The 21724-nt window shown below is 44.3% G+C and overlaps 2 protein-coding genes across 3 annotated transcripts; one reads left to right on the top strand and one right to left on the bottom strand.

Annotated features, from left to right (window-relative positions):
• Positions 1 to 19: 19 nt before the first annotated feature.
• LOC133128339 (nephrocan-like) lies at positions 20 to 5292 on the bottom strand. The gene is made up of 3 exons (XM_061241754.1): positions 3133 to 5292; positions 1288 to 2189; positions 20 to 718 (listed from the first exon to the last, which is right to left on the bottom strand). Exons 1-3 carry the CDS (start codon positions 3325 to 3327, stop codon positions 292 to 294), a joined length of 1524 nt encoding a protein of 507 aa, XP_061097738.1. The 5' UTR covers positions 3328 to 5292; the 3' UTR covers positions 20 to 291.
• On the top strand, positions 4421 to 21724 carry gopc (golgi-associated PDZ and coiled-coil motif containing). 2 transcript variants are annotated; one of them, XM_061241755.1, is made up of 9 exons: positions 4421 to 5025; positions 10914 to 11069; positions 12287 to 12310; positions 15816 to 15991; positions 16595 to 16760; positions 16976 to 17071; positions 17166 to 17330; positions 18282 to 18450; positions 18933 to 21724. In XM_061241755.1, exons 1-9 carry the CDS (start codon positions 4753 to 4755, stop codon positions 19049 to 19051), a joined length of 1344 nt encoding a protein of 447 aa, XP_061097739.1. In that variant the 5' UTR covers positions 4421 to 4752; the 3' UTR covers positions 19052 to 21724. The 2 variants fall into 2 exon arrangements, with proteins under 2 accessions (XP_061097739.1, XP_061097740.1); XM_061241756.1 differs by lacking the exon at positions 12287 to 12310 and having other exon boundaries at positions 4431 to 5025.

Genomic DNA, 21724 nt, shown 5'->3' with positions numbered 1-21724 from the left:
GAATTGTTAAGACATTAGACAAGAAGAGGTAGATTAAAAAGAGCCATTACAGAAAATGGCAAAAACATAAAACAACAATTTTAACAGTATATTAAGTAGAAATAACTGAAAAATGATCGTTGTGATTATGGACCGCAATGGAGCTTCTTGTGTATATCCTATGTGGTCAGCAAAACATTTCGTCTTACACAGCTCACAACCAAACTTAATTGTTTATTATTCCATGACAAAAAAAAATGTAAACATACAACAGACTGTTAAAAGGACTATATTTAATATGCATGTAATATGCTAAGAGTCATAGTCATAGTATTCCTCATTGTCTGTTTGATCAATTTGTACAGTGCTCTTTTCTTGATTCTCCAGAACCGTTTCCCGGATATACTCTTCGCACTTATCCTGCTCCCTGAGAAACGCGCGCCAGTCGTCTCCTGGCGCACGAATCGGCTCATTGCACAATTCGGTGCGAATCTCCACCCTCCTGGCTAGAAGTCTCCTCTTAACCCGAATAATTTCACAGCTACAGTTCCAGGGATTCCCATCCAAGTAGACCTTTCTCAGCCTTGGCAACAGCTCCATTGCGGACAGGCTAAGGGAGGACAACTTGTTGTTGCGGAGATTCAACACTTGGAGGCGCTTGAGAGACATCAGCTCCTGCTCGCGGATCGTTTCGATGCGGTTCCCTTTCAAATCCAGACGAACCAACGTTTCAGGGAGACTGGGGTAGTAAAGAAACAAACACACAAACAAACAAACATAAAATAAACAAACTAAATCACGTTTAAACTGTTTAATTCTAGCTGGCCCATGTAGCTTTCTCGGGTTTAGAGGGAGAACAGCCTTATTTGAAGGACATGGATCTATTTATTTTCTCATTCCAACATTCCCCCCCCTCTCTCTAACAAAAGATACAAGCTTATAAATGTTTAAAAACATGGTATATTGTCTTTAAACACACACACACACACACACACACACACACACACACACATGCACACACACACATATGCACGCACCTCCTCTGCCCTGAAAAGCAGACTGAGATGAGTTTTCAGAGCTCTGCAAACTCATCGTATGAATATGGTTCTGCTTGGACCGTACATAATTAGAATGATACATGAGCACTGTAACATCTTTCAGAGATTTTAGTGAGCCCACTGCAGTTTACATTCCTCCCCTTAAAATTCTATTAAACTCAACTTCTCATTTCACATCCAATATAATCAACTGCTACTTTCAGCAACTGCAACGTGAAGAGAATCGTAAGTGCAATTATGCTCCCCATACCCATCTGGAATAGCTGGAAGGAGGTTCTGCTCCAAGGCTAGGTCGGTGAGGTGGATGCAGTTCTTCAGTGCGTTGGCCTCAAAGTGTTGGATGGAGTTGTTCTCCAGGAACAGGTGCCTCAGCTGCCTCATCCCAGAGAGTTGCTGATAGGTGATCTCCTGGATGGAGTTCTGCCCGCAGTCCAGTTTCTCCAGCCGTGGGGTCACCCTGCTGGGCAGCGTCCGGAGGTGGTTCCCCGACAGCTCCAGAACCGTCAGGTTGGGCAGACGCAGGCCCCCGTCCACGGACACCAGCTTGTTATGGGACACGGAGAGGGCAGCGAGGTGGCGGAGGTGGCCCAGTTCCCGATTCCTCAGCGAACGTATCTGGTTTCTGTCCAGGTTCAAGGAGGACAGCGCCAGGGGGAGATCGTGCGGGACTCTGACGAGGACGTTCCCCATCAGCCGCACCGTGGCCAGGGACCGCAGCAAGGCGAAGAAGGCCGAAGACAGAGAGGGAATCTTGTTGTTGGCCAGGCTCAGCAGGTTCAGGTGAGCCAGTTTGAGAGAGCCCTGCACATTCTCAATGTTATTGCCATCCAGATTTAGGTACTCAAGTTTTATGAGGGGGGAGAGAGCGCTGGCTCGCAGGTTGGTTATCAGGTTGTTCTGCAGGTCCAGTACCCGTAGCTGTTTCAGGCCCTCAAAGGCAGACTCCTGGAGGCCTTGGATCCGGTTGTTGGCCAGTTTAAGAGTCTCCAAACTGTGGGGAAGACCACGCGGCACATGTTTCAGCTTGTTCTTCTGTAGCTCCAGGCTTCTCATGCTCCCCTGGGCCCTGAATGCCCCGGCCTCTACCACCTCTACTCCACAGGAGGGCGCTATCACTTCCTCCAGCCCCTTCAGACCATGGAAATCCCTGGTCTGAAATGCACAAAGAAGTCATTATGCAGCAAATCCATAGTTAGAGATGATACGTATATGCAATGAGTGATAAATGCCGAGTTTTGCAAGCTACCATTGTGAAAGTTACCTCTAATATCTTATATCAGACTGATCTGATATCTTGTGCAAACACAGTAGTGCAATAATTTAAAAGAATATCCAAGTATAAAACAATAGGTATATATTTTTGCAGTTCATATATTGCACATAGATTTAAATGTGTCTTCACATGCATATTTATGTCAGGCCATTAGAATTTACAACAGAGGAAGCCTTAACATCTATGCTACTTAGCTAGTATATTTGTAGGGCTTTTGAGAACATATAGCATTTTATAACATTCAGGTTGAAATGCACATATGAATTAAACATGATTAGGCTGCATTTTAGATAGACAAATACATGCCCCCCCCCCCCCCCCCCCTCACTCCCCAAACAATTAAATGTATAAATAAAATAATTATTTTAAAATAAAATAAAAATAAATAACTTCTGTGCTTATGACAGTTCTTCAGTCATCTAACGATTCATCTTAACTACACTCTCCAAGAAGGGAGAAATGGAAATACAGAAAAATACTATATTCGTATCCCCACTATCAATTAATTTAATCCAGAATAGTGAAACCTCAGGATTAATAATAACATTGTATTGATATCTGCATGATACCTGAAATGTGCTTTAACTTATACATATACCAATTTATATTTTGGTATATGTACATTTCATGGTTTTCCACGATATTTAAATTACTTCAAATATGAAAACACATAACTTATAAATCAATACTTTTAGTTGCATAGATTACATTTATTTTAAGAAAAAAGTAATAGTATAGTTGAAGTGACTTAACCTGCAGTAAATGCAACAGCCTTAATTTGCACAATAGATCCACAGAAAGCCTATCTGCCCTTGCCCTTACCTTCAGCTCCTTGATATGGTTGTATCCCAAGTTGAGTTTCCTTGCATCTTTTGGAATTCCGGAAGGAACAGCTTGCACCCTGAAACACTGCACTGATTTTGCATATTCACAGACACATTTCTTTGGACATGAATTGCTGCAAATGTAGCCATAAGGTTGCATTAATACACCAATTAAAAGCAAGAGAAACCACATTGTGAAATTCCTGCAAGTCAGGCATTGACTCCGGCGCTTAAATAGGTCTGCTTAGTTGGTGAGAGTGGGTTTTCTTTGCAAAGTTTGGAACAATGGCAGAGATTTTATCTTGCGTAAAAACAACATTTGACACTGACAAGGAACTGACAAATAGTAATAGATTGCCCTTCTGTTTGTGGACGTGAGAAACTTGCTGATAAACAATTTACTGCCCATTCTGTTTAACAAATGCAATTTCCTCTGCCTGTCAATACTTGGCTGTCTCTTAAGTTCAACAATAAAGGAGGTCCTTTAAGTGCTGTCTTTTTGGTTTTGTTTTTTTTTAGATTAAAATTACTAACTTCACCATGACTTCAAACGTAATATATTGAGGTGGATGAATTACCAGCCCTTCAATTGTCTACTGGAAGTTGATAACCTTGGTTCACCCAGGTATTCTATGTATCTAGTATTTTCTCATCTTTATTGGTATAAACTTCCAGAAGAAGGACCAAAGGGAGGTCCAGTGTCTCAGTTAACCTCATGGAAGAGTGGATAGAGGCCTCAACATATCAGTGGTAGAAGACTAACCAAACTAAATAAACACATCAGCCTCTTATATTTATCATATTCAAACAGGAAAAAACAAAATCTTCATTGTTTTTAAGCTATGAACTTCAGCATATATTAAAATATATTATGTCCCTCTATATACTACATATAACAGTAAAACTATAAAGTGGCAATAGTTCATGTCCTATCATTTTATGATTTTTCAGTGTAAAATTACATTGTTAAAGTCAAGTAAGCCTGCACATCTTAATCGTAACTACAATTCATAATCATGAGATGTTTTCATTGAACAAATGTAGCTAAATGTATTGGCAATCATTTGTGTTCAACCTGTCTGCATTCAGCTTGTTATAAAATAAAATATGCCTGCCAGGAAGCAGAGTTCCGACATAGGGAGGAGTCCACATGAAAAAATAGGAAGGGGAAACTTGCACGGAATATTTTTAAAGAAGGTCTATTCTTTCTATCTCAAATGGAAAGGAGTAGGCCTACACAAATAAGAAGAATGCAAAACACCATTGCAAGACAATGCAATGGCAGGAAATCTTTGGTTTGTTTTGACACCTCTCGATCGATTAATTCCGCACTCGGCTGCTTTTTGCCTACAAGGGCCCAGCTGTGTGGCAGGCAGTGGTAGTCGATGTCTGCAATCCCGGAGTCTCCGATTTCCAATTTCCTGGTCCGCAGAAAGCCGAAGGCAGAATCTCAAAAATAGATCTCGTTGTCAAACGCTAACAGGCCTTTAAAGTGCCCACTTCTATTTAACTGAAAAAGCTACCGAATTACAAAAGTAGCTAGCTTACAAAGAATATCGGGAAACAAGCGCTGTCGTAATCTGACAAGTAGCAAAGCGGGTTGCTTGCGCGGTCTGAAATGTCTGCTTCGGCCGGCGGTGTCTCTCCTGCTGCCCAGGGAACGGCTCTCGTCGGCTCTGGCACTGGGATGTCGATGTTTCGATGGCTGGAGGTTCTGGAGAAGGAGTTTGACAAGGCATTCGTGGACGTGGATTTATTACTTGGTGAGATCGACCCAGATCAAGCAGACATCACATATGAGGGCCGACAAAAGATGACAAGTCTTAGCTCCTGTTTTGCCCAGCTTTGCCACAAAGCGCAAACCATCTTCCAACTTAACCACAAATTAGAGGTGAGCCCCAAATATTTTTCTGTATTTGCGTTAAGTGTAAAATCAGCGCGAAAATTTTAACTGTACAGGTCATCAAATATCATATTACTTGACCAGATAGATTTTATTTTTCGCTTGCTAGATTGATAGAGTAGGCATTAGGCAGCCTTATTAGATAAAATGTTTACTTGTTAGCTAGCTAGCTAACATTACTCGCTAATCAATAGTACGGCAGCAGCCAATGTCAGATAATCAACAATCAATATAGCTAGCGAGGCTCCACGTTGACAGATCTCTTCCTGTCTGTGTGTGAGTGCGACGTGACTAAATAAGCTATTCAGGAACTTGAAAGTTTGCTTGCCAGGGTGGACATTAGCGCTACGTGAGCGTTAGGTATAACATTACAGCTTTGAGCTAGCTCCGAGCACCTATAACTATATGTTGTTAGTAAGTGTCTTAGCAGTCCATCTAACGTTAGACATTCATATATGCAGCGACAAGGTTACATGTAATTTCGATATATTGGAAACGAATGTTGGTAGCTACCCTTATTATTTATCACTCACTCACTCTGTCTCTCTCTGTCTCACACACACCCACACACCATACCTGTCGTAGTGGAACTTGAGTGTCAGACTTGAGTGTCTACAGCTCACTTGTTAAACTAAGTTAGTAATGGATATCTATGGACAGTTGATACCCGCATGTGCCATGAAACCAGCAGTGATGGTGTGCTCTTGGTCAATGGGTATTGTTGACACAGCAAACTAGGCCTTTCCATTCCTGGTAAGAGTGGCAGTAACACAGTAATCAATACCACATCGAAGCACTTAGTTGCCTGTACTACTGTCTGCCATTTTGCGGCATATAGGAACTGCATTAAAGAATAATCATAATTGCCATTATGATTATTTTATTAGATGCTCATGATTACATTAGATTAGATGCTAAAACTTATACCTAAAATTTAACCGAGTGCTTCTGCCACTTTCAGAGTACACATTATTATTATTTTTTCATGTTCTAATCTCACTTTCAGTAGATGAGCTGGAGTCTGACTGCAGTGCACTTAGGCTATGTCCTTACCTGCAAGTAATATACTGCTTACATTAGACCTGGATGCCACAGTCCCTAAAACAAGTAAAATAGTAAGCATTGTGCAGATCTAAAATATAGGTTTTAGCTTTTTACTATTCACGGAACAATATTTATAAGGTTATATTTGAATAGGCGATATAATAAATCTTCGCTTGATGATAAATGAGCGGTCATTTCCTTAAATTGGAGGCCAGGAGTATGCATCCCCAACCGTTCTATTCCCTGAAACAGTGCTTTGCAGTGCATTAGCTACATTTGAGCATTTAGCAGAGCGGCTTACACACCTGATATTCGAACATACAAGCTTTTTCTTAAACTTTCTTAAGTTTCTTGCCCAAGGGTACAACAACAGCAGCCCAGTTAGGAATTGGAACATAAGACTTTTGAGTTAGTCCCTAGTTTCTTAACCGTTAGCTATGCTACACGGCCACCCTGACCTGTGCGGACACTCGCATGTTTATGGGAAAATTACGCGTTTCACATGATGTGGGCAGTGTCGGTAAATCTGCACAGTCAGTAGGGTTCACAGATCGTTCTTGGCCGATAATGCCTTCAAACAAGATTGTCAGTTTTGACAGATAAACTAGGATTATGTACAATATGATGAGGCAATATAGCCTACATGAACAAGTGCCACCGATGCTGTCGTTTGGTTAAATTAAGTTAAAATATCAGGTTCAAAATGCAGTCATTGTCTTCTGAAACTATTTTATTAATTATTTATTTTTTATTGATCAGTTCACCCAGCCAAACCCACAAGCAATGCTGACTTTGAAGCTCTCTGGACTCTGCTTAATGATAAGAAAGTTGAAATATTTACTTATACAAATTAAATGTGTTCCAAGTTTTCTTTATGAGTATATGCTCATCTGCTTCTTTTATGTATATGGAAACTTTGCTTTCCCATTTTGCTTTTGTGCAATAGTGTAAAAGAGGGTGCTATCACTATAGACCTTGGTTTCAAACTTGAGGCCTGTAGCACAAGGCCAGATGTCTTTGGAATGATTGCAGTACACACAAATGTCACCAACCCCTAAAAATAAAGAGGGAAATAATAACCTTTTGTATTTTTGACTGGTTTCTTCATCTCCTCTCAGAAGTATTGAACAGAAAAAAAACCTTCTGAATGACTCCATTATTGAAAGAAAATGAACGCTCTTTTTCAATAGATGGCATTATGTTAATTTTCCCAAATAACTTTGCCAAGGCGATACTACACAGACGGCAGTCTGTACAGAGCTTGTGTGCCGCTCCACGGCTTGTGATTTCTCACACATAGACTCGGGGTGACTTTTGACATATGCGACGAAATAACAGGTGCTAGCGCGCCCGTGCGCATGTGAAAGCGAGCCACGGACAAAATGGCTTCTGAACAGTAGCGCACCGTGTCATTTACGAGCGCAGCAACTGCTCGCTTGTTGCAGCGACCGTCGCTATGAAAGCTTGGACCCTGCGCTGCTGTTGTGAGATGAAACCCCTCGCAGGCGTCGGGAGGCAGCTGAACCAGCCGAGCTCGTCGGACTGTCGCCGTGAAGGGGTGAGCGAAAGCACCTCCTCAGCCTGGAGGTGGCGCACCTCCTCCCTCACCTGAGCTCCTCAGGAACATTCCTGGGCTGGAGGCCAACACCCGAGTGAAAGAGGCAGGCTGTCTCACCACAACAACAGACTCGGAAGATGCCTTCGCCGGCAGAGTGCTCGCCACACAGTCCTCGCGGTCTGTGAGCGGCAGGGATGAGCCGGTTCTCCGGGACGCAGTTACTCCGTATTGCAGACGCAAGCTGAAATATTGATGTAATCATTTGGTATCTTTCTTAATTAAAGGGCATTCCAGAGAACGCTTGCTGTCAGCACCCATTAACAGGCAGTCTTGTTAAATGGCAGTTTGAGATGAATGGATCTCCCTCGGGCATCGCGCAAGAATGCCTTGTGAATTACGCTGTAGACTTAAAATGGAGGCTTGATCCTTCCTTGGAGTTAATTGTAACTGTTGCCGGCCAAGTCATTTCGTGCAATTTGCGGTTATCTCCTAACAGACAGACACACAGACACACATGGGGTGGTCTTTTTCACCGACCAGTGATTGTGGCAGTGGAAATTGAAATCCAGTGTGCAAACAAATGAGTAAAGTAAAAATGTCTGCAAAACGGCTACGCTTCACGGAATGCTCTGTACTGATTGCTGTTTCATTGATATTAGGGTACACCTTCGCATTTATTATTTATCTTACATAGCAACTTGCACAGAATTGGACTTTAATATACAATCCATTTATATGGGTGGATATTTACTGAAGCAATTGAGGTTAAGTACCTTGCTCGAGGGCAGAGAATCATAGCAACCTTAGAGTTACCAGTGCAGCTCCCGAAACTATTTACTACATGGTGGATATGAGAGAGCGCCCCTGTTACTGTGTGCCTGTCGCGGGGCTCGTACCCGGGGCACCCCCGCTTCCAGCTGTCCCACACCCCTACGCTACGGGTTGGAGCATTTGGCGCGTCAGTTGTTGCCAGACCCTTCTCCGTTCCTCCCCTCCCCAGGGGTCCGCCGCGGTAATGTGCTCCGTGGGGCCCTGGCAAAAGATGCATCCTATTCTAATGCACAGTGCTAATGGAGCTTTATCAGTGGGGTTAATCTCGTCCCTTCAGACCGGTCCGTTTGCATTCAAAAAGCCGTTGGGAAGAACCAAAGAAAAATGGTGCAAGTGAAATGGCGCAATGCTGTCAGTGTGCTTAGCCAACAGTTCAATGGAGTTCTAGTCCTTACACGTTGATTACATCAACGTTCGAATGTTCAGTGATGAACATCCTAATCACATATCTGTGACCTCACCCCTTAAAGGGTTAACGAGGGGGTTAGGGAGAGTGAGGCAACTGTTTGGAATGCGCCCCGGCAGTTCAGACTTCTTCGCCGTAAGCGTTCTTTCCTGTGGGAGAGTGCCCCGGCTGCCAGACGCCCCTCCTCGTCAACGTCAGGGAGGCTCCCCGAGTTGGCAGATGCACCTTTTGGGCGAGGCCCAGGCCAGCAGCTGAACTGGAAACGCTGCGTCTGCTGGAGTTGCTCAATGCGCCCCTTATCCTTTAAACAGATGGAGGTTGTCTCAGCTGTTGTCGAGAGGCTAAGGTGTCCTACAAGGTGACCCTCCCCCACAGTCCTGTTCTGCAGCATACTCTGCTGTTTTCAGGAAGGACCGTTAGGCACTGTGCTAAATTGCCATCTTGCACTTCCTCTGTAGTCATTGTTGTGGGAAGATAATAGGCGTACCATCCACATGCTTGCTGAGATTAAGCAGGTCTGTCAGGTCTCTGTTCTCTGAGCTGCAGGGTCCTTCCATGGCTACTGTCCTGAAACACTTCAAAAATTCTTGGCTTTGCCTGAATTTGGCTTTGTCTCTTGTTGGTGTAATACGAATTTATTAACTCTAGGGTTGCTTGAATTTTGGCAATGCAGCACTGTCTGAATTTGGGTCGCAGGTGTGTGTCTTTTCAGCACCTACTGGTTGGGTGCTCTGCCATTCAGAACTAATGAGTGGGGAGAAATGTAGTCAGAAGCATGTTTTATGCATTAGTCCAGCGGTTTATTCAGTGGCTTATAGTCATACTTCTGTCATTGTCAACTAATGTCAGACAATGCTGAGCTTGAGGAGAAACAACATTAAACAGGGTTAGTTTACCAGTTCGACTGAAGACCATTTCTGTGATTTTGGTCTATATTTCTGATGTTCCCATGCATCGGAACTCTGTTCTGCCTTTGTATTTTAACATGACTATTGACTCCACAACAGTTTGACTCCTTGTGAGGCATTACGTAATCCGACTGCAGAAAAACTTCCCACTTCCTGAACAAATAAGGGTGTGAATGGAGAGGGGAGAAGGATCAGGGGATGAAACAGGATGTGAAGGAGGATTATAAAGCAGGGATCATGAAATCATGATCCTGGTGGTCTGAGAACTGCTGCTTTTCCACCCTCCCTTTACCTGGGAGTCAGGTGTGAAGACAGTCTGGCAAATCCATAGTGCTAAGTACCTGGGAGAACAGAAAACCAGGGCTGGATTTGGATTTGAAGGCCAGATTTGATGATTCCTGATATAGGGATTGTGGGAGAGATGGAGGGGACATAGCCATGAAAGTATTGGAGTGAGTCATATCTTCAAAATGGGAGCCAGACCAAAACTGCGCATTATGTCCTTTTAATATCCCGTTTGACGGACGGCGTAATTCCATTTAGTCGCACCATTGTTCTCTAAATCCCCCCCCCCCCCCCCCCGAGTTATTTATTTTCCCCGCGTAGCATCCTCGTTTCCTGTCGATTCCGAGAGATCGCTCCTCTGCCTCCGTTCATTTTAAACGGCATGAATGAGAGGCTGCGGGCGGAGAGGAGCTGGAGACTGATGAGTCATGCTGGAGGCCATGTTGAGCTCAGTGTGGGTGGGAGTCCATCAGGCCGTGCAGTGCGGCTGCCCAGTGCTACTACCTAGCTCAATAAATCAATGATTCGACTCAAATCACAGTTTCTACTTTCCCGGGTCTCTGGGTAGAGTAAGGCTACACGGTAAGGCTGTGCTCAGTGGAGGCATCAGCAGGTACAAGGCATCAAATATTAATACGACAGGACGGAGAATGGCAATTTGAGGCACATTAATCTCCTCAAATTAGTGGAACAGGTTCTCCTCCGGTGACATGGGCAGTGTGTGATTGCTTGTGCATCTGCAGTGTGTAAAAAAATAATAATAATAAAAGCGAGAATAGGCATCACAAGGTTTGTGTAATGCCACAGAAGTAGCCTTTGACCTTTGAACTTGCGTGTGCCCCAGGCCCAGGTGGTGGACCTGAAGTCGGAGCTGACGGATGTGCAGGCGGAGAAGGTGGTGGTGGAGAAGGAGGTCCACGATCAGCTGCTGCAGCTGCACGCCGTCCAACTCCAGCTGCACGGCCAAGACGCCGACTCTGGATCCATCAAGGCCAAACTGGTGAGCATCACACACACACACACACACACACACTCACTTCTTCTTCTCTTATTTCAGCTACACCTCCGTCTGGGCTCTTTCCAATCACTTATTTTTACCTCCTTGCTTTGTTTACTTGCGTCCTTTCCAAAGCTCCGAACTTCACCCATCAGCAAGGATAGCACGCAAGGACGGAGAAATCGAGAATGTAAATAAGGGAATGTCCTTGCTCTTTCAAAAGACGGTATGAAGCCACATCAATTATAGACGTAGCAGATAGGGAGAGGTGGATCCACAGCTCAATCATTTATATGCCGCAAATTAAAAAAATTAAAATAATCCTTGCTCGAGAATTCTTTGGGGACCTCCTAGCCCCTTGCTCCTTGCAAGGAACATTTAACGACTTGGAAAGTCCTTAAAGATGGTGGACCTTGATTTATTTCCAGGTCAGGAGAGGCACAAGGAGACAAGAAAGGATTAAATAAGCAATTGGAATAAGCCCACTCTCTTTGTCTTAATCCCAGCCTGAGATGCTAAACCAATCTTTTCAGCTAGTATCGAATGGAAACGGATCTGTGCTAAACAAACATTTCCCTTTGCTCGTTTTTGCTTTTAGCAGAACACTTGGGTGAGAACAGTGGTGGGTGGCATTATGTTTTCTTGTATTCTTGTATTACCTAGCAACGCTCAACACTTTTTAACATCTAAATATAATAACTAGGCTTACTGAAAAATTGCACCTTCAGAAGTTATTTTTGAGACCACACATAAACAGGATTTGGCTGTGACTCAAGTTTTATTCTTGGCAGTGTGTGTTCTGGTCCAAAGGTGAATTTTCCAGAGAATGAAAAGGGAAATGTGTGACCGAGATAAAACAACCTGATTACATTATGCAGTCATGGCTGTCATGTTAGTATGTTTGCTGTGACGCACAAATTGATTTCCAAATACTGACCACTAACTGGCTGATAACATTCCCAGCTTAAAACAAACATTTCAGTGGATTACTGTTCTGACTGGACAGCTCATCCAAATGATATATTATTATTTATTTAGGCTTACATTTAGTGTGATTAGATACGGGGCCGTGAGTTGCAATGAGCTGTAACAAGCTGTAATAATAAGCTTTAATAAGGCGTGTGCTACGTAAACGACTGGGTGTTCCTCTGCTTGGCTGTAATTCCGGTGCTCACCTTCTAACCTTGGACCCATCTGTTTTTTTTTTCTCCTGCCCTAAGTCTGTCCCTTCCGTGGAGGAGATGGTAAGTCTGAGTGTCACCCCGAGTCTCAGTCAGTGCATCTCCTGCCCGTCTCCCCGCTTCCGAAAACCCGCACCCCTCCCCCCCCCCCTTCACGTCTCTAACTGCTCCGTGTGCAAGACCGGGGGGGCATTATGGGGTAGAAGTAGAACCAGCGCTCATCTTGTTGTCCTTGTCTCGCAGTTTTGGGGAAATAGTGCAGCACTAATAGTGTAAATCCTGAAATCCTTGGGTATAATTGCAGACTGTTGATTCACTCATAAATGTGTTAATTCATCTTCTTAAAAAAAAAAAAAAAATTAAATGGTATGTAAGAAATGTACATAGTGTTTAATAGAATGCGTATGGTGGAATAAGTGAAACTGGAGTCGGATTCAACATAGATGGAAGCTGATCAAAGGTACTGCGTTAACCCTTTGAAGTGTTCACTCCAATTCTGTCTGAAGAGCTTCAGAGAGTTTTTGCATGCCCCGGAACTCGTAAGCTTTTCTGACGGATCTCCCTTACGTAGAATACTGCCCACATCCATTTTCACTTCGCTGCATCTGGTTTTCTATTTCTCTGTACATACAAATCATTCTCTTATGAATACTAACAACTGCTGTTAGCTAGGATTGGGTTTTCGGTGATTCAATATTCTGTGATCCACAAGGAATGGCCAATAGGCCAATGTATGAGTTCATCATTGCATGACAAGGCTGGATTAGGTGTCATATTGGGGCAGTTTGCTTTTGATGGTTACAAAGCAGTTTGTCAGGCCTTTTTGCTTAGATTTGTATTTATTTGTATGGTAATATACCATCATTTCCTCACTATTGCTGCTCTAAACAATTCCTCTTTGGACTGAAACCTCACATCCTATATTTACCAAGTGAACTAGACTTGGTGTTCATGGATAACTGATCTTTCTTAACTGACCTGTGTTCTGTAGTTGTTTAATGACCTTCGATTTGCACTTATTGTACGTTGTTTGGATAAAAGCATCTAACAAATATATGTAATGTAAAACATGTTTTTACTGTTTATGGAGAGTCTGCTTCTGTGTGATCAAGAATGGTACAAAAGCTAGCTCTTTTAGCTTGCTAACTGGTTATGCTTCATAAGACGACAGCATAGCACTTTGCTCTTATGGTTTTCTGTTTGCTGTCTGGTCTACATTTGAGATTTGATTTATTTGACATTAAGTGCAATACACTTGTATAAAACAAATATAAAAGCAGTGTCAGGGATAAAAGGAAAAAGTCAAGGACCTATTTCCGTCGTTGTCCCTGCGGTACCAAAGAGACCAAGTGGAGACAGGAGTTTGATGATAGTGCGTTGTGAACATTATTCATAATAAAAATCTGTAGCTTGCCGTCTACATGCAAGTCATCCAGTCACATAAAAGGAGTTTCATTTCCCTTTGTTGTTGACAGTTGGTGGCTAGCAACCTTGGGGTTGTAAGTAATTCTAAGCTGATTGTGTTATGGTATGTGTGTAGTTAAGGAGGCAAGGAATTCACTGGTTATGTAACCACATTATTTATTTATAGAGGGAGGGGCGGGGCGGGGGTTCACAGGAAATTATCCAAATTAGCAATTTTATTATCTATATTTATTTATTATTATATAAAATAATATATTTTTAATGCATATGCAGTTTTCCATATTTGTTCATTTTCTAAAGCCATGCAGGCCTTTGACACACCATAATCCTCCTCCACCCAGACCACTGCACTCACCTGGCCTAACGCCCAGCCAGTTGGGCGTGCGGTAACGGAAGTATGCCACTTCCCCTCAGAGACAAGTCTCTCTGTTGCTTACCTGGGCTGAATGGGAAGCCACCTGCAGGCGTTTGGCGCATTGTGGAGAGCACGCTAATGTGCCGGTAACTTAAAACCCTCGGTAACCCCACCCGGACCCTGCCGGGAAGAAGCAGCCAATCGCGTCGCGCCGCTGCAGACCACAGTCTCAGTGCGGGTCACAGTCAGATAATGGCGTCGTCCAAGCGCAGACATGTAGTCTAGGTCAATCCGCCTGTGCTTGTGACCAGCTTTCATTTCTGCTTTTACTGCAGACTGCACCCGTTCAGCAGCCTCAGACATAGTTTACATAATTTTCCCAAATTGCGTTCGTGCTCATATATAAATGTCGTCATTACATCTCCGTGGGTTCATGCTGTTTTCATATTCCTCCTCAAAGTCAGTTTGTGTGTGGGTTTGCATGCTTCTGCCTGCAGAACTGTTTTGTCCAATTGCAAAAAAAAAAAGATAACCAGCAACAATACTAGCACTGGGAACATACCATGAATAGTGTAGTAATTGTGGAGTGATTCAGAACTGGCTAACCGTTGTGAACCGTGTTTTCATCAGAACACCAAGAAGATATGTAGCGAGTGCGCTACAGGTTACATAAGAAATTGATGTGCAGACGTTCAATATTTGCCTGGAATGTGTGTGCTATTAGCTGACACGCTGCTCTCAGCTCGGTATGTGTGCTGAATGTGCACATTTCTCAGTAGCAGTGATGAATCACGGCAGTGCATGTACTTTTCTTCTTTGTATGTGCAAGCCACGTAGCCCCTAGAATAAATAAACGTGTTCTGATGAAACCATCGGACCAGAGTTAATCATCGGCTACCCACTCGCGAACTGCAAACGAGGCCAGTCAGATTTCGGTCCCCCTGCCCCTTTGATTTGGACGCAGCCTCTAGTGGTAAGATGGAGTAACTGCGCCTCTTTGATGTGGCCCTGCCTCTTTGATGGAGAAAACATATACTAGACATGTCCAGAAAATCCTAATGCAGGTATACAAGCCTGAAAGTCAGTGCTAATTGTGGACATGGTTTTGGGGCTGTTTGGATGAACTCGCATCTGCCTGCTGTCGTTTTTTGCAGTGCGCTCATGGGTAATTGGTTTGACCTGACGCAGAAACGGTTAACTGTCCTTGTCTGCCTGCGGCATCTGAGTAGATCTTCTCCTGCGCCCGGCATCTAATCCAGGCCTTGTAGGATTGTGTCGAGCGCCCCCCCCCCCTCGTGCTCTCTCCCCTCCCCTGTGGTGCCGCTGTCAGACGGATTTGCTCGAACGCTGATGTGAAGGGACTCCATGAGCCCCTCTGACAGCGCTGGGTCCCAGGCCTGGGCTCGGCTCACTGTGTGTGACGGGATCCCAGGCTGACTGGCACTGAAGGCTGGGGCTCGAGTTCCTGTTTTCAGCAGACCCTGACATAGTTTCTGTGTGCGCGTGTGTCTGTGTGTGTCTGTGTGTGTCTGTGTGTGTCTGTCTGTGTGTGTCTGTCTGTCTGTGTGTCTGTGTATCTGTGTGTCTGTGTGTCTGTCTGTGTGTGCGTGTGTGTCTGTGTGCGCGTGTGTCTGCGTGTGTGTGCGCGTGTGTCTGTGTGTGTGTATCTGCGCGTGTGTGTGTATCTGCGCGTGTGTGTGTATCTGCGCGTGTCTGCGCGTGTCTGCGCGTGTCTGTGTGTGCCTGTGTGTGCCTGTGTGTGCCTGTGTGTGTGTGTGTGTGTGACAGGAGAGGGAGCTGGAGGCCAATAAGAAGGAGAAGATAAAGGAGGTGAAGTTGGAGGCGGAGGTGAGGCTGAACAGGAAGGAGAACGATGCTCTGCGCCGGCACATCGCCGTGCTCCAGGCCGAGGTGTACGGAGCGCGACTGGCCGCCAAATACCTGGACAAAGAGCTGGCCGGGAGGTACAGCACTTCAGCTTTATTACTGTAGCTCTTTTACACAGGACTGTCACCAAGTAACAGAAGGGCCAAACGGGCTAACACCGTGCCAGAACCCCAGAATAGCAAATAAAGTACATGAGGTTTAAAAACTCCCCAGTGGGGAGAAAAACCCTCAAACAGCGGCAAGAAAAAACTGCCCAATGTGAAGAAATCTCAGGAGGAACCCTAGCTTAAAGTCAGCCGCTTCCTGTTCCTCAAGCTTTCGGTGATGTATGTATCATTGATCTTGTACGAAATGAGGATTCTATTGTGAAAATAGGTGTTTCTTTTAAAATGTTTAGTAATCTAGTCTGTTAGTTATCCACATTGTGTCCTTATTTTAGTGTTGTTTAATCCAGCCATAATGGATCATAGAATGCATGATCCATCAACGATGCATTTTGAAAAGAAATTCCCACCTTGCACCATTGATTGAAGTTCACGTTGCAAGTGCGAGGAGAAAAATAATCAATGACTTGTTTTCATGGGCTGATCACAAGACAAGAATTTGTCAGTTACTCGTCAGGAATCTATTGCATGTTCAGAATTGACACTGACTGATCTCTGCCCTGGTATCACACTCAGAGTTCAGCAGATCCAGTTACTCGGGCGCGACATGAAGGGGCCCGCCCACGACAAACTCTGGAACCAACTGGAAGCCGAGATCCACCTCCACCGCCACAAGACAGTCATCCGAGCCTGCAGGGGGCGCAATGACCCCAAGAAGCCCCTGCCCTCACCAGTGGGACATGTACGTGGGATCGTTCTTCTTCTCTATGACCTCGTCACCTTAATTCCATTCATTTTATAATTGTCCAAGGTACTTTCCTTTCCTCAGTGAATACTGATGGAAGGAAAGTACCTTGGGCTTTCTAATCCAGCTGTAGACATATTTCATGGACTTTGTGGGTAGTTTCTCAGTACAGCGAATTAAAAGCAGGCCTTCGTGATGTTCCCCGTGTTCAGGAATCGGACGCTTTGAAGAAGACCCAGGGAGTTGGCCCGATCCGAAAAGTAGTGTTGGCTAAAGAGGACCACGAAGGACTTGGCATTTCCATCACGGTGAGCTGAGCCTCAATCAGCCTATGGGCTTTTCTTCGTTGTTTTGGTGGTTGATTTTTCATTTCTTTGTCCTCCTCCATTTTGGGACGTTCAGGGAGGGAAGGAGCACGGGGTGCCCATCCTGATCTCGGAGATCCACCCCGCCCAGCCGGCCGAACGCTGCGGCGGGCTTCACGTGGGCGACGCCATCTTGGCCGTCAACAGCATCAACCTGCGCGATGCCAAGCACAAGGAAGCGGTGACCATCCTGTCACAGCAGGTGAGGAGGGTTCAGCCTACCTGGTGGTGGACCAGAGTGCACATAAGCACTACTGGGGCAGCCTGTAGCGTAGTGGCAAAGGTACTTGACTGGGACCTGGTAGGTTGATGGTTCAACCCCCAGAGTTTCTGTAATAAGATCTATGCAGCTGTTGAGCCCTTGAGCAAGACCCTTAGCCCCACATTGCTCCAGGGGGAATTGGCCCCTGCATAGTCCAATCAACCGCCCTGGTTTCAAATGGCCCCAAGTCACTTTGGATAAAAGTCAGCTAAATAACTGTAATAATTGTCGTACACACGCAGACACACTCACTCCCTGTCAGCTGGTCCAGACAGATTAAATGAAAGAGAACTGTGAGTGTTAGTGTGAGTCATGCAGACTTTTGGGGGAAGTCAAGACAGAGAGCGGGCATTATTGCTAAATACATCATGCTGTGTTAACAGCTAACCATGTAGCAAAGACCTTTTTTTACGATTCTGAAAGCCTAAATGCCACCCATTGTAATCAGCCTAGGAGCAAAGGCAATAACACTATACCTATGAAATGCTGTCAGTTTTACAGTTATCAGAAAGCAGACTTGGGTTTGGATTAAAATACTTTTCTATGCTTTACTGTGCTTGTCTGGTGTATTGGAAAGTTCAAACCCTGACTTCTGGTCCTCTTGGTTGGCTCAATAGTACCAGGCAAGATCAATTGAGCACAAAAAAAAAGTACTTGAAACCAAATTGACCCAGGTCTATCAGAAAAGCATGTTTACAACATTCAATCACACTATTCAGAGCAAAAATGTATGTAAAGTGAATTGAATCCTGACATTCATGTCGCCTTATGCCTCTGAGTGTCAGTCTTCCCATTGGATATTTGACAGCTTGGCAGAGAGCCATTGTTTTCACACTTTGTTGTGAAGAGGGCGATGGGAAGCCATTGGTCTGTTCTGCTGTGTGCCTCCAGAGGGGAGAGATCGAGTTTGAGGTGGTGTACGTGGCCCCTGAGGTGGACTCTGATGATGAGAACGTGGAGTACGAGGATGACAGCGGTCATCGTTACCGCCTGTACCTGGACGAGCTGGAGGAGGGCTCGGGGGCCAGCCGGAACAACGGCAGGGGGGAGGTGCTACAAGGTGAGCGGCCGTTTCCGTAGCAACGCGGGAACGCGCTCTTACAGCCTGACCCCGCCACATTTAAACCATAACGGTGTGGTAAAATGCACAGGAATATCTGTTAGTGTAGCATCTAATAATAATACGCTGTGTTTAAACAAATTGGCTTCTGTTCTGTAACTAATGGGTATAATGCCAGAAAGTGTTTTGCTTTCAGCTTTGAGATGTAGCAGTTCTCACAAGTACACTCCAATCCATTTTAACCCTTAAAATGGCGTGAGTTCACAAATGCGTGATGAGAAATGTAGAATGTTCTTATCTGAAAATCCTAATGCTGATGTAACAATCACTGCTGGTAATCGGAAGCTATTAACTAAACATTCTACTGCGGATACTGGTAATTGTAGACATTATTTGAAAAGTCCACTGTTCAAAGGGCTAAAAAGGGTGCGGATTGGGTTTGGACACTGGAGTAAACGACGCTCTTCTCTTGCCTCCTGAAGCGCTGGAGAAAAACGCGGCCATCGCAGCGGTGGAGAACGGCGACACCGGGGCCTCCAGCGAAACACTGTCGGAAGAAGGCGCCCAGAAAGCGTCTGAGTCTGCGGAGAGTTCCTCTTAGACGGACGGACGGGCGGAGGACAGCGGAGGAGATCGCGGGGGTGGGGTTTTGGTGGGGGAGGTTGAGGTGAAAGACTATACGTGTCTAGTAAACGAGTGTTTTGTACTACGTGACAACCAACCGCATCGGAAAAGCACTGGAGGATGCATGGCGGATATGGACGGGGGAGGGGAGAATGATGTTACTCAGTTGCCGTGGAAACACACTTGGAACTCTGTCGAATTCACGTCCCGTCCTCTTTTGTTTCCGCGTCGAGAGGAACCGGAGATCGCGGATTGCGTTCGAGTCGCTGGAAGAGGAGCGCTTGATTCGGCCCACGGAACTGTGAAGAGGATTCTCCAGGCCTGGTCTCAGAACGGTTTACATCGTTTTGTTTTGTTTTCCTCCCCTCTGTTCGTAGCATCTGTGTGTGGTGACTGACCCAACAGGCGTCATGTGGCCAGATTGCATCGTACCTCAGTGCACCTACATAGCCCTGCTGTTAATTAAATATTTACGGAAGATAGCAACAATTAATCCGTTCATAGATATTGTACATACTTTAAAGGTAGTCTACGCGCCTGTAATTGTAGACTTTCTGAGATGGTGTTTCTCCTCCTTTTACGCTCATCCCTTATACGATAGGCCTATAAGCTACTTTATTCTCTAAACGGATCTACAGACTTCAAAATGTTTCTCCAGCAGTCGGGGTACTGTGAAACAAAAGGAAGCCATTATGCAACTTCTATATAAACACACTTTGGACAGAAAGGGAGAGTTTGTTACATAGTAATATTCATGCCGACATTTCCCAGTTTGTGGGCTTGGGGGGGATATTGCACATACAATTTCATTTAAAATAATGAAAATTAAATTCACATATATGGGCCTCTATCAAACTTCAACTGCAGTGCACATAGTTCTTCATTTTGGTTCAGAACGTAGGGTGGGGTCAAACACCCAACTGCTTTCATTAGCAACTTTTTGGCACACAGTCACCGACGAAAGGAAAGTGAGTGACCCAAAGTGAAAAGTGCATTGCTGTTAGACTGGTGAGGCCACGGTTTCGTTATTGCCTTCAGTGGTTGCAGTGGTCATACTGTACGTACGGAGAGAAGAGGCAGATGAAAGCTGTGATTCCGGTTTCTGAGCACTTTTCAGCACAGGACGGACGTTTTGTGTGTGCATCACTACAAACCTAGCTACTGATACTTAGAAAAGTGTTAAAAAAACGAGTATATAAGTGGAGTGTCGCAACACACGATGTCTTAAGTTTCTGTGCTCGATTATGTGCATGCTATGGAATTTACTGTATTCCCCCTCTAAACAAATACTCCTTTCAACTTGGAAAATATAAAATAAGGTAACTGTATGATGCAGTATTTATGTATAGTTCCTACAGATGCCTTCCACGCCGTGTGTAGATATACAAAACTGTAAAGATCACCCCAAACCGGAAATTACAATGAGGGAAAAAAGAAACCACAATATGTAATTCGTTTTACTTATCGTCAGGAAGATATGATGAACGCTATACATAGGTCCATAATGTGAAGATGCCAATTTTTCCCCCTTCATTTTACACTTCATAAACTTTCTGTGATACTTTGCGCTTTAAGGTATCCAGGGCCTGAGCTGACACATCTCACCTTCCTATCTGCTTGACTTTCATCTACTATTTGTTATTTTTCGCTCGCAGCTATAGCATGCTATCGAGGCCTGTCGAAGCGCATCTTAACGTCTTCTTTGAAGTTCTGTTGGTTACTGTGGCGGTCTAGCAAAAAAAAAAAAAAAAAAAGGTATTCCTGCTTTTCAGGTTCCAAAGATGACTATTATGAAAAGTCTGAGCTGCTTACACTGTGTATCTGTTTCAACTTCAAACGTAATTGACATATCGGGGCGATGGAACAGCTTTAATTGTGTAATGAACCAAAATGCGTCATCTACATACAAAATATGGAAACTCGAGTGAACAGCAATAAAACACCATGTCAGTAATTATGCACTAAGGGTTGTTGCAAATTATAACTTTCTGCAAGCTCCTGTCTTAGCTCCTATTATAAATATAACTGTAGAAATTGATTTGTTACTAGCCAATATAAAATATCTATGGGTTACTTGCCAATATTATCACTGAAATCTATATGCAGTATTGGCGTTTTTTTATTTAATTTAATTTGACATACCCCAACTGAGGAGATCGAGTTGGTGGTATTGACAATCGTCAGTCATGCCTCTTCTTGGAAGGGCGGCGTGTTAGTTTTTAAATAAGTTAAGGGACTGTTAAAACCGAGGACTTCCCCGTCCCCCCTTTTTTGTTTTCATTGCGCTTCGATCACTATTTGAAACTCTTCGCTTGGCCGTGTGCCCAAAGACTCCTTCCGTTCTGTAACGGGTGTATGTCAATGGGCGGTCCACCCCTCAAAAGAACACAGCCACTGCATGTTACTGAAAATGTTCACGTCAACCGCCTGTCGCAAGTGCCGTTGCTTGAAGGAAAAAGAGAGGCCCTTTTTTGTACATGGTTTTTACTATTTTCGGGGAGCGCTTTTTTTCCTTTTCATCCTTGCATTGGTTTATGTCACAAAATATTTCTTGGACCTGAGAGATTTGGTATAAATGTCTTATATAGCCGACATCTGTAGTAAATGTATAACATGTAACATTTGAATAAACTTATTTGCCCACATGGCG

The sequence above is a fragment of the Conger conger genome, chromosome 5 (assembly GCF_963514075.1).
Source record: "Conger conger chromosome 5, fConCon1.1, whole genome shotgun sequence".
NCBI lineage: Eukaryota > Metazoa > Chordata > Actinopteri > Anguilliformes > Congridae > Conger > Conger conger.
The sequence above is the reverse complement of the archived record's forward strand: the minus strand, read 5'-3'. Positions and strand labels throughout refer to the sequence as shown.

Bases quoted from the DNA above. Each gene is read 5' to 3' on its own strand.
- LOC133128339 (XM_061241754.1), bottom strand. From the start codon at position 3,327: ATGTGGTTTCTCTTGCTTTTAATTGGTGTATTAATGCAACCTTATGGC. The intron at 2,190-3,132 runs GTAAGGGCAAGG...TGTGCATTTCAG, and splicing joins ACCATATCAAGGAGCTGAAG to ACCAGGGATTTCCATGGTCT. The intron at 719-1,287 runs GTATGGGGAGCA...TTACTACCCCAG, and splicing joins CTTCCAGCTATTCCAGATGG to TCTCCCTGAAACGTTGGTTC.
- gopc (XM_061241755.1), top strand. From the start codon at position 4,753: ATGTCTGCTTCGGCCGGCGGTGTCTCTCCTGCTGCCCAGGGAACGGCT. The intron at 5,026-10,913 runs GTGAGCCCCAAA...CGTGTGCCCCAG, and splicing joins AACTTAACCACAAATTAGAG to GCCCAGGTGGTGGACCTGAA. The intron at 17,072-17,165 runs GTGAGCTGAGCC...TGGGACGTTCAG, and splicing joins GACTTGGCATTTCCATCACG to GGAGGGAAGGAGCACGGGGT.